This window comes from Schistocerca piceifrons, chromosome 2 (genome assembly GCF_021461385.2).
Source record: "Schistocerca piceifrons isolate TAMUIC-IGC-003096 chromosome 2, iqSchPice1.1, whole genome shotgun sequence".
In the NCBI taxonomy this organism is placed as follows: Eukaryota; Metazoa; Arthropoda; class Insecta; order Orthoptera; family Acrididae; genus Schistocerca; species Schistocerca piceifrons.
Genome location: NC_060139.1, coordinates 558501691 through 558514162, shown reverse-complemented (window position 1 = coordinate 558514162; position 12472 = coordinate 558501691). Strand labels below are relative to the sequence as shown.

At 48.0% G+C, this 12472-nt stretch overlaps 2 protein-coding genes across 2 annotated transcripts; both read right to left on the bottom strand.

Moving 5' to 3' along the window:
• Positions 1 to 1575: 1575 nt before the first annotated feature.
• Positions 1576 to 10874, bottom strand: LOC124775585 (ichor). Its single transcript, XM_047250416.1, has 6 exons — positions 10417 to 10874; positions 10122 to 10350; positions 9945 to 10067; positions 9627 to 9824; positions 2047 to 2244; positions 1576 to 1989 (listed from the first exon to the last, which is right to left on the bottom strand). The coding sequence occupies exons 1-6, from the start codon at positions 10872 to 10874 to the stop codon at positions 1576 to 1578; spliced, it is 1620 nt and encodes a 539-aa protein (XP_047106372.1).
• Positions 10875 to 10881: 7 nt separating this feature from the next.
• Positions 10882 to 11492, bottom strand: LOC124775584 (translation initiation factor IF-2-like). Its single transcript, XM_047250415.1, has 2 exons — positions 11337 to 11492; positions 10882 to 11088 (listed from the first exon to the last, which is right to left on the bottom strand). The coding sequence occupies exons 1-2, from the start codon at positions 11490 to 11492 to the stop codon at positions 10882 to 10884; spliced, it is 363 nt and encodes a 120-aa protein (XP_047106371.1).
• Between the last annotated feature and the right edge of the window lie 980 nt (positions 11493 to 12472).

The following is a 12472-nucleotide window of genomic DNA, read 5'->3' as shown; positions in this document are numbered from 1 at the left end:
TCTGACAGGACAATGACAAGAGAGTAAAACGGCTGTGGCTTTCCATGAGGAATCATCTTGTCACTAACTGAAATGATGTGGGAAATAACACGGGAAATATGCAGCAGGGTTACAGGGTTATCAGCAAGAGACTTCGACCGCGCTGCCTTATGTCATGAAGGAAACTAAGAGAAAAAAATCGTTAATACAACAACTGACGTCCTGCGTACATAAGGTGAAAAACTATTATTCTGACCCTATGACCCTCTAAAGTTTCCGGAACTAAATACGACTATTACAAAACCAATGATTTTTTTCAGCGGCTGTGAGAATTAATTGTACCTCTGGTGTAGCGTTATGCGTTTTACGTGGAAGCACAACAAAAAAGCACCAACTATTAACAGTACAGTTAATTTCAAAGTACAGTTAATTTCAAAGTCACTTACACTTCATACCGTGAAATAACAAGACTGATAAAAAAATTATTGCGAGTATTTTTTGATCGCAACTTAGAATCAATAAGAAGAGTAGAATAGAACTGACAACATAACATAATTAATTTAAAATTATTGATTTCCTAGATTCTTCTACAATAAATAAGGTAACAATTTTGAAATTCTCTGTTTCATTGCTAGCAGTAAATCATGTATTACTGGAACTAAGTTATCTGCAAAAAATTAAATTCTGCAGTGAACCCTCTCTGTTGCACCAAAATGCGTAACCAATCGAATACTTGAACATAGTCTAGTGAGAGACAGGGAAGTTAACAACTCCACCGCACACAAGTAAAAAAAACATACCTTCAAACATACACGCAGTCATACATGCGTACACACAAAGAGTAAAAAAATAAAATTAGGCAGCAACGCACTCTTTGGCTAACCTGAGATAATGTTCATAAGAAATATGTCTTTAACAATTTGAGTAATCTGCACAGGAAAATGAGTTTAACGACTCTCAAAAGCAGTTTGAAACTGTTACGCTACTTTTAATTTGCAGCTATAAATACATTATAATTACACTTTTCACTCTTTATCTACACTTCATTATCACCTACTGCGCTCAACTTGCACAGGTAGTTCATCTCAAAATTGCACATTTATTTATGAGACTTGTAACAAAATAGAAACTTATTTCCTTGCATTTACAGCCATTTACACATTTAAATCTACAGTATACCTTTTTTACTTCTGTTCCGTTTTACGTAGTGTACTGCTCTCCGCACGTACGAGATCGATCGGCTGCTCTTACACTTACACGGTAGAAAGTTATGCGTCACATCGATGCACGCGGATCTGTTTGCGATGCAGTCAGTTGGGATGGAGACGAACCCCACAGTTACGCACTGGCTGGCAAATCACGCCACTGTTCGTTTGTTTCTAATGAGTTGTCACCTAGTGGTAGGATTGTCTCGACGGGGAAGATAACCGCATAACTTTCTACGGAGTGTCAGGGAATCACAGCGTTTGGCCGACACTGGCTTTAGAGCCGGCGGCCGAGTGTTAGGTTCGCGAGCACGGAGGTTCGCTCCTCTGCCGCGCGGCGCGCCACCAGCGCCGCCAGCAGCCTGTCCGCGCCGGCCACGCCCCCGAGCTGTCAATCGCGGCCGACGCGCTTGTGGATCTGCTGGTGCTTGATGAGGTGCGCCTTCTGGCGGAACGCCTTGCCGCAGACGTCGCACCTGAAGGGCTTCTCGCCCGTGTGCGTCCGCAGGTGCACCTTGATGTTGGACTTGTTGAGGAAGCCGCGGTTGCAGATGCTGCAGCGGTGAACGGGTTTCTCCTTGCCGAGCACGGCGGCGGCCGCGGGGTCGCCCGAGTAGACGACGCCGGCGGCGGCGGCGCCGGGCGCGCCCACGCCGCACTGCTGCTTGCTGCGCGACCGGTTGCGGCTCTTGCTCTTGGACGGCGCCGGCGTCGTCGTGGTGGCGGTGGTGGTGTGCGGGAAGACGGCGCCCGCCAGGCTGTCGAGGCTGCCGCCGTTGACCAGCAGGTCCGGCGACGGCGCCGTCTTGAGAGGCCGCGGGGGCAGGTGGGATGCGAAGCCGATGCGCGCCGCCGCAGCCGCCGCCGCCGCAGCCGCCGCCGACGCGGAGCCCGGGCCCGGCGCGGGCCGCGCCACCCCCATGCCGCCGCCCCCGCCGTACCTGCTGCCGTTGATGAGCAGTGCCGTGTCCGTGGTGGACACCACGCCCGGCGGGCTGCCCGTGGTAGTGTGCGCCAGGTACTGGGTGCTGGACGACGGCGCTTCCAGGTACGTCTCCGCCTGCAAACACGTGCACGCTAAGATAAGGGTCTCCGTACAACGTAACGAGCTGTCAACGACGAGACAATCAGAGACCGAGCACGTAGGCCTACTGGGACTAGAGTACGTATGGAAGGAAATCGACTTTGTCCTGTAGTATCCACGGGAAACATAACAAAGAGAAAGTTAGGAGACGAGAGATACCGGGTGATCAAAAAGCCAGTACAAATTTGAAATTTCAATAAAACAGGAAATAATGTAGATAGAGAGGTACAAATTGACACACATGCTTGGAATGACATGGGGTTTTATTAGAACCAAAAAAATACAAGCGTTCAAAAAATGTCCGACAGATGGCGCTTCATCTGATCAGAATAGCAATAAGTAGCATAACAAAGTATGACAAAGCAAAGATGATGTTCTTTATAGGAAATGCTAAATACGTCGTCCATCATTCCTCAACAATAGCTGTTGTCGAGAAATAATGTTGTGAACAGCACTGTAAAGCATGTCCGGAGTTATGGTGAAGCATTGGCGTCCGATGTTGTCTTTCAGCATCCCTAGAGATGTCGGTCGTTGACGATACACTTGAGACTTCAGGTAAACCCAAAGCCAATAATTGCACGGACTGAGGTCTGGGGACCTGGGAGGCCAAGCATGACGAAAGTGGCAACTGAGCACACGATCATCACCAAACGAAGCGCGCAAAGATCTTTCACGCGTCTAGCAATATGGGGTGTTTTTTTTTGTTCTAATAAAACCCCATGTCATTCCAAGCATGTGTGTCAATTTTTACCTCTCTATCTACATTATTCCGTGGTTTATTAAGTTTTCAGATTTATACTGTCTTTTTGATTACCCGGTACATAAAATGTTACAGGAACCTAAATGCTGTGGGGAAAAATACTGACCAGAGGCGCCAGGGTAGCGACGGACGCGCTTCGTGATAGCACTTACGACGGGTGTTCCATAAGTAATGCAACACTGTTTTTTCTTGACCAGTTTTGGTTGGAAAAAAGCGAAATTTGTCATGGGATATCGTAGAGTATTCCCGCATCTGCCCCTACAGTTTCATGGAGTTCGATCGGTGGTGTCCTCAAAATGGTGTCTGTAACGGAACTGCTTTCCAAGCAGAGAGCTGCTATTGAGTTCTTTTGGCGGAAAATCAGAGCACTGCAGATGTGCATAGGCTCTTGCAAAATATCTACGGAGATCGGACAGTGAACAATAGTACTGTCAACGGCGGGCGAGGCACCTGCCATCATCACAACAAGGTCGCGCAAACCTGTGCCGGCTGGCCAGACGCCGCTGTGGCTGTTGCAATGTTTGAACGTCCGGTCACTCTCATTCGAGGTGATCGACGGATCGCAATCGAACATCTCGCTGTTCAGCTGGCCGTCGCTGTTGGTAGTGCTGAGACACTGTCTTGGCTACTCGGCGCCTGGCAGAAGACAATTAAGGACGATGAAGGGCCATCTGTGTCGAATTGGTTGCGCGTTACGAAGCTGATATTGGCAAGATGATGGGGAAGTTACTGATGCAGCAAGACGTTTGGCTTCGACGTCGACCAGGAGAGCGGTGCCATGCGGGCACACAAGCCTTCCCAGTAGGGTGACGTAAAGCCGTCGCATGGAACGGAGATTACGTTGAAAAATATGGTTATGTAGCCAAAAGAGCGGTGAATAATATGGTGTATTGGAATACTGACTAAAGATAACCTGCTTACAGATAAAAAGTGTGTTGCTTACTGAAAGCCCCTCGCATAAATATCAGTGGTTCCTAAATGTCGTGAGGAAAAATACTGACCAGAGGCGCCAGGGTAGCGACGGTGGTATATGGCGATAGCACTGTAGCTGTTAAAATAACGATGATGTAATTGCAGACAAGGAGCGAGGGTAAGAGAGGGATAATGGGAGCGAGCCTTTGGATGGGGTTCCTGTGCACCATGAAGAGCCTATATCAGGTCTAAGACATGATTTAGCGACAGACACCTCCTTCCCTCCACTCAGTCTCCGAAGAATAATGCAAAATTTGAGCAAATGTGATGGACAGGGCCCTTCGACAACATGGTATGTCATAAATTGGCGGCGGCGAAGGGGAAAACTGAATAAAACTCGGAAACACGACGCTCCTAGAAGTATATTGCAGTCAGATTAGGACGCTGATAGCTGTATCAGCATAGGCTGCCGAAAACGGTAGCCAGGCAGGGCTAAGCAGAGTTATTGCAGTAGTTGCAGCGTAGTTGATGAAATCTTAGTAATTTAGCTAGGGACTTAAGAGTGCCCTGTCGTGGGTACTGACAGTTTCATTTTAAGTAGACGGAACGGTGCTAATCAGTTACAGTTTCTGTGTAAAGACTTGATCTCTTCTTCTTTTAGAGCAAACATATCAGGAATTGATACTGTTTTCTGAATAAAGTCAGACGTTGTAAAACACAGTGTTCGTTATTTCATTATTTATCCCAAGTCATACCTTTTGTTCAAATGTGTGTGAAATCTTATGGGACGTAACTGCTAAGGTCATCAGTCCCGAAGCTTACACACTACTTAACCTAAATTATCCTAAGGACAAACACACGCGCCCATGCCCGAGGGAGGACTCGAACCTCCGCCGGGACCAGCCGCACAGTCTATGACTGCAGCGCCTTAGACTGCTCGGCTAAACCTGCGCGGCACATCTTTTGTAATAAGGACATTTTAACAACATAGTCAGGTCAAGATCTCTCTCACTTACGCCATCCGACTATATCCCTTCTTCCCGAAACCCGTCGCTCAGTACGAAGCAACACTAACGTTTGGCTCGCGAACCGTAATAAAAATTTGTTTTTAGTAATAAACTTTTTTGTAATGCCTGAAGAGATGATCTTAATTCGCTTTAGTTGCCCGCTATTCACTTCTCACGTTAGAGAAAAATAACTACATTTTTTAGGTTGTTTGTCCCTGTTAATTAAATTTTGCTGTTCCTATTGTATTGTGATATTTCATCAATTTCTTCATCTTCTTGAGTTCGAAGCTGAATGACCAAATTTTTCTACCTAGTAGGTCACTCCCCAGTATCCTGTTATCATCAGAGGAATTCCTGTATTTAACGTAATCGAGATCAGCACTCGGTAAACCTGAAGAAGGCGGAGTATATCATAACATCATGAGAACGACATTACTCGGTTGCATACTCGAAAAATTAGGGATTATCACTTCCGTCAAGGAAGTTGCCTGGAAATATTTGAGATTATTTTTTTATCGTTGAACAATCTAGCAAAACGATCTCTCTTAGAAAGACGTGATATGTACATATTATATACATGTTTCAAAACCGCACAAAAGTTATTTAAAATGGGAACCAGGAGCAGCAGCTACTTTCATGGGCTGCCAAGTCCGGAAACTATTTATTTAAAAAATTCGAAGACGTATTGTGGAACACATCTGTATCAGTCTAACTAATGAAAGTCATCTGGTCTTCAGACTGAGACCAAAGCAGGTGCACTAGTTTATTGTTTAGCCTGTAAAAATTGATGCACTTGGTTCAAATGGCTCTGAGCATTATGGGACTTAAAATCTGAGGTCATCAGTCCCCTAGAACATAGAACTACTTAAACCTAACGAACCTAAGGACATCACACACATCCATGCCCGAGGCAGGATTCGAACCTGCGAACGTAGCAGTCGCGCGGTTCCGGACTGAAGCGCCTAGAACCGCTCGGTCTCAACGGCCGGCAATTGAAGAACTTGGCCGTCTTTGAAAGTATACTTCTGATTTATTGGGAAACATGCATTATTTTTTCTGCTTACTTGTAACACGATTTAACAAGCAAAGCAGTCAGCAAGATTCATCTTATTGTTTAAAAAGAACAAATTGCCCTTTAATTCAAAACAAATAAAAACGTTCGGACGATTTGTAATATTTTTCTTGTAGGTCCAAAATGCTGTTGCAACAAGATGATCAAACGACCAGTGGAGCTACAATTTTACGGCCCAATATAGTGAAGAGTCGTCAAACATTGTGGAAGCTTGACAGCAAGAATCAGTATCCCTCGTCTACGACAAGCCATGCTATTTCGGAATGTGAGTGAATTAGAATGAGGCAGAATGATCGATTTGCTGCCATCGTAGGGCTTTCTTATATTACAGCCATGCTTCTGTAGGACCAATAGACTGAAGCTGTGCATACACAGCGACGTACAGTTGGTTAACTACACCACTTGAGCAAATTTACGGTATGATCGTCATATTGTCGACGTGGCAGGTCAAACGCTATAGCTTTGCACACAGCGTTCGTTCGACACTGGAGCACTCAAACGAGTGTTGATCTCCTTGTGTCGATGTCCGAGTCCGTGTGTTGCAGGACAGACTGACAGTACGCACGTCGCTGAAATCGCTTTTAGAGTCTTGAAATCACAAACGCGTCGGACTACATTTAGCATATCTGACTGCAATATTTAGAATGTTCAAAAGTACAGATTTACAAAATTTTATTTAATTGTCAATTGTCGTGTGCCTACTCTTTGCACGATTTAGCTTTCTTGGTATTACAATTTATAAAATAGTTAGTGAATTTTATTATCTGAAACGCTTGCATATTAGTGGTAATAATAATTTCTGGCTAGTGACAGTCTTCTTTTTGAGCCCTCCATTGGGTTTCCTGCTCTACATAACACCTGCCACCAAACCTATATATAGCGCAAGCCACTGATGTAGTATCAGTCACTGTGTCACTGGGGCCGTAGTTCCCGTGTGGGTGCGACCCACTTCTGTTACTACTATCTACCACCAACGGCACATTGTCCCCAAAGGCCTCTACCCGTATAACGGCTCCGAATCTGAGCTGGAGTGCTGCTAACCGCACAGGCAGGAAATTGAGCAATCTTCCATCTGCTCGAGAAGAGCCTTCACCGACAACAGCTAAACGAAGAGTGGTGATGCCCGAGGTTCGCAAACAGCTCCAACAGCAAACCGCCCTCTACTTAACGTCTGGCTTGAAGACATCTTATGGCTTGAGTTTGTCACAGAAGTTTTCAGCACATTCGAAGTTGCCATAATCAAAAACAGCTTCGATAAACTGTGTGACAGAAGCCATCTTAAATCACAAATACGCTAAATAAATGACAGAAACACCTCCCGTGTGACAGCAGTGATTAGCCGCTCACAATGAAAACCTTACAACAATAACCAGTTCCGTTTCGAGCAAAACAGAAAAGTAACTCGAAAGGGGTACATACTGGTACACTTGGGATGCAACAAATATCACTACTTGCTGGAGAGATGTGTAATATTGGTTGGACAACGCCAGCACAGCGCTGGATTAAATATAGCTAAGAGGGTAAATAAAACTAAGAGCAACGAAAAAATATAGGATGAAAAATTTGCAGCCATACACCCACTAAATGAGTAGAGACGTCAAAGTTCGTACTAAAAGAGAAAGGAAGGAAATCGGAAACTACAACCAATTTTCACGTCGACAACATCGGATAGCGGTTCCTGTGGATTAATGAGCTTACAGTTTGGCGTAGCACTCTGTGATATATAATATTATTTTGAAGTTTTGGGAGAAGTTTGCGAGCCAGAAACATACACAACTGAATGAATGTATAAACGCAGATTTGTCCTATTTGACAGACAGACAGACAGACAGACAGACAGACACTAAACTCATTATACCCTTTATGGATGGAGAGCTGCAACGGTGATTGAAATTGGTGATTTATGTGGGTACAATACGCAACCAGGTGCTTTTTTGAATTTTTCTAAGATTTATTTTCTGTGGCATTAACCATTTTTGAAGCCACTGCAAACTCATGATCATATGAACGTTATACAGGAACGCTGTCTGAACCATGAGCATTTAGACGGCGTGGTCGTGGTACTGGTGGAAGTAACGGAAATTTCGTTACCACTAACGTAAACGTTTGGAGAAACTTACAGCGTTGGTTGCATAAGGTTTAGGTTATTTCTTAGAAGAGCCTGAAAATAAACATTTCATACATGAAGCTGTCTGCCAAGGTTGGGTTGAAATCCACAGTGCTTTATTAGGCATGGTCTTCCTGCAGGTGGTATTGTCCTTACTTCGACGCTTGGACTGACATAACCAACCTGTTGTAGAAATACCAAGAGTCTTGTAACGCGGACTCTGAACAGCGATGCCTCTAGACATTTATCACTTTATAATGTCACTGCAAGAGGTGGCAGAAGAGGTAACACAAAACCCTCGAAGCGACTGAGGGCTCAACCCCGCAAGCTGACGCTTACCCATTCAGCTACGAGTATGACGATCATTTTGGAGAAACTGGGGGGGGGGGGGGGGGGACTGTCAAATTATAGTTAAAACGGTTGATGACAAAAAGGACAACTTCGACCAGGAAGGAGATAGAAGAAGACAGTACGATGATAGTATCTGTAGTCATAGTCCTGTTGGAGATAATACGTTCACACTTTCCTCGTCTCTACCAGTACCTGCAAACCTACATGTTTACGTGGCGTCCGAATCGAGGCATTTCTGAGATGCAGACTGTTCCAAAAAAGCCCAACAAACTTTAGGTACAGGTTCCTTGTACAGAAATGAGTACAAAAGTCTACCAAACATGGGCTCTAAAATCCATCATGAAGAGGTATGAGCACTTATTCATCTTCGGTAATATGAAACAAATCTCTTCTACTGGCACGATGTTTGGTTTCCATAATTTGGGAGGAGGATGAATTGACCAAAATAATAAAAAAATGTCTAGTGAACATGGCGACTGAAATTCATACTTTAAGACTTACGAGCACTTGTTCATCTTCGCTGCCGGCCGTTGTGGCCGGACGGTTTTGGGCGCTGCAGTCCAGAACCGCGCTGCTGCTACGGTCGCATGTTCGAATCCTGCCTCGGGCGTGGATGTGTGTGATGTCCTTAGGTTAGTTAGGTTTAAGTAGTTCTAAGTCTAGGGGACTGATGAACTCAGATGTTAAGTCCCATAGTGCTTAGAGCCATTTGAAACATCATCTTCGCTAGTGTGAAATTCATCTCTTCAACTGAACAAGCGCTTATAGGTCTTAAGGTATGCATTTTAAAGCCCATGTTTACTCGAAATTTTTACTTATTTTGGTCAATACCAACGCCTCCCAAGAAATGAAATGCAAAGAGCTTGCATCAGAAGGGATGCGTTTCATAGTGTCGAAGATAAACAAGTGCTCATACGCCTTAAGGTGTGCCCTTGTTTACTAGATATTTTTTCTTGGTTTGTTGTAAGGAACCTGTCCCTAATGTTTGGCGGTGACTTTTGGGACACATGCTACACAAATCTTGTTAAGTGCTGTCATTACCTTTCAATCGAATTCGCAATCTTTGGATTAGAAGTCTGATATTAAACTGAGGTAGCAAAAGAGATAAACGTAAACGAAACATGCTTTTAACTTTCATATGTGCATTACCTTGACGCTGCCGTTGGGTGGTCCATTCTGCAACCGATTCTGTAGGAGCGGCATATGGTAACCGACAGAGGCAGCCGCAGCTGACGTGTCCCTCTTGAGCATGTGCTGCAGCATGGCCGCCGACGACTGGTACTGGCAGCTCAGCAGGCTCTGCAACGCCGAGCTGCCTTCGAACTGCGACTGTTGCTGCTGCTGTTGCTGCTGGTGATGTTGTTGTTGTTGTTGCTGCTGCTGCTGCTGCTGGTGTTGTTGCTGCTGCTGTTGTTGCTGTTGCTGCTGCTGCTGTTGCTGCTGGTGTTGCTGCGCAGCAGCAGCGGCCACAAACTCCTGCAGCGACTCGGCCGAGATGACGGGCTTGGCTTCTCCGGAGCAGGCGGTGTCGATCCACGCGTCGAACTCCATCCAGCTCTCCCGCGAGCCGGCAGTGTCGTCGGGGGTGGCCTGGCCGTGCGCCTGCCCGCTGGTCGCGCTCGCCGCAGCCGCCGCCGCGACTGCGGCCAGCCCTTCCGCCACGGTACTGGGCACCGTCGTGTCCGCGATGGCAGAGCCGATCAGCGCCGCGATGTCTTCGATATCCGGACCACCCATCAGGCTCGAGTAGTCGATGAATTCCTCCTTGATGTTGACCACACCCCCGACGGACGCCGTCGAGGATGAGACGACCGGTTGGTCGGCCGTCGTACTCACGGTGTAGTACAGCGTCGCACCCGTTACTCCGGAACTGCTCGTAGGCCGTCCACCGGGCTGCACCTGCTGCTGCGATTGCGGTTGTTGCTGGTGCGGGTGCTGCTGCTGCTGCTTGAAACTAGTCGCCGTGTTGTGGTTGGTGGCGTGCGCGTTGTTGTTGTTCGCCTCGGGGAGCTGCGGGCTCTGGGGAGAGGAGGGCCCGGCAGCTATCGCGTGGAAGTGGTGTCCCGAGATGCCGTTGATGCTGAGGTGTCCCGTGTAACCGGTGAAGGGCGGCAGGGGCTTGAGCTCCGCGAAGCTGCCGGGGGACGTAGCGCCCCCCGGCTGGCCCCCGGCAGACGATGGCGGCGACGCCTGCAACAGGCTGTCGAGGGCGTCCATGGTCGCCTTGGCGGACGAGTCGTCGTGATCGGAGCCCGCCCCCGCCGCCGCCGCGTCCAGCTTGTTGTCGAGCAGGAAGTGGTCGACGACGGGCGCGGCCCCACCAGCCCAGCCGCACGCGGACAGCAGCAGCGTGTCGCCACCGCCCAGGATCTCGGCGTCTCCGCCGGAGAACTTCATGCTCGCGCTACCGGCAGGCAGCGTCGGCGGGGGCGTCGGCGTCGGCGTGGCGGCGCTGCGCTTGCTGCTGCCGACCACCACCTGAGGCGGAGACTGCTGCCGCTGCCGCTGCGGCTGGTGCTGGTGGAGCGCGGCCCTCTGTGGGCACAGCCACGGGGGATCCAGGGGGGACGGTGGGGCTGCCGGCGCGCCGAGCTCCGCGGGCGTCGCCACGCTACTTCCTCACGCGGCGCGCTCAGCACTGTCTTCACTCTACCGCACTGCACTGCGCTCCCGGCCGGAACACGACACGAACGGTCTGCCGCGTTGCCCGAGTCCGGCTCCGAACTCACTGCCTCCTTCGCTATGGCGGCAGGGAGAGTCTCGAACACAGTAGAGTTCGCGCGAAGTAAGTTCGTCAAGACCCAGGTCCGCGTCCTGTCCACATTATGAGAGGTGAGAGGCTGCTGGTGGAGGAGGAACTTGTGGGCGAAGGCCGGTCGCTGCGGAGTAGCGCTCGGCGGACGGCTGCGTGGCTCGTGAAGACGTTATCTGGCCGCGGGGGGCCTCTCGCATCGCAGTGGCTGCTGCCGCCCCTGCTGCTCCACCTGTCGGCAAGAAGGTAGGCGTGTGTCGCATTAGTGGCGCGCCGGCGGGACCGCACAGGCAGAGCGACAGTTTCACAAGAAGGGAGGAAGTGAGGAAAGAAAAGAGAGCGCAGCTGCTTCACATCAGAATTCCAGTCATCCTGCCCATCACACTACTCGTCGGATCTTCTTCAACCTTCTCGGCAGCGACACAGCTACACTACACTCGCTGAGAAAGTCATCAATGTTACTCTGTTACTTTGTTTTTATTGGTTAAACTTTCGTTCTTTTCGACTCGTTTATGGGTGGGATATCCATTCTCAGACAGGTCTTTCTGCAATCCACGAAGCTACAAGCTAGCTTGCTTAATCACCACAGGTCGCAGCTAAATTAAAATTGCATATACGGCTCTGACATTATGGCTTTGTTGATGGCAGGAAAGATTGCGTAAGAATGGAGCTGCGATCCCGACACTAGTCGCAAAGAACGAAAGATGAATACTTAAAATAAAAACGAAGTGTTTCTGTGGAAAGTGATTTCCAAAATAAAAAATAATTTCAATCCCTCGTTGTACCCAAGGATTTCGATGGTTTCCCTTAGTTGTGTAGCTGTGATTCCCCTCTCAAAAGTTACCAGATGAGACACCCTCTGCCCCAGCAGCAGCTCGCCTGCTGTTCGGGTGAAAAGCGCCCGATTCTACAATGAGTCAAAACTCGGCCAGCTCTACCTATTGTATTACAGAAGACCCTGCATCAAAATATCTCCGCTACATTTCTCGCCCTGAAATGGAGAAAGAGCCACTCCTTTTCCTTTGCATCGTCGAAAACTCTAAGGCATTACGCTGTCCAAGAGACTGATGGCAGCGTGGTTTCACCTCGTAAACAAACGCCGTCAGTCATTTCGTGAGAGGTAAGGAAATGAAGCAAGATTTCGGTTACCTCCCTTTGATAGTTGTATTAGATAATGGGCACAATCTCGAATTTAAACTATGATTGGTAAATAAACCGTCCGTTTTCGTTTTAAATACCTTCC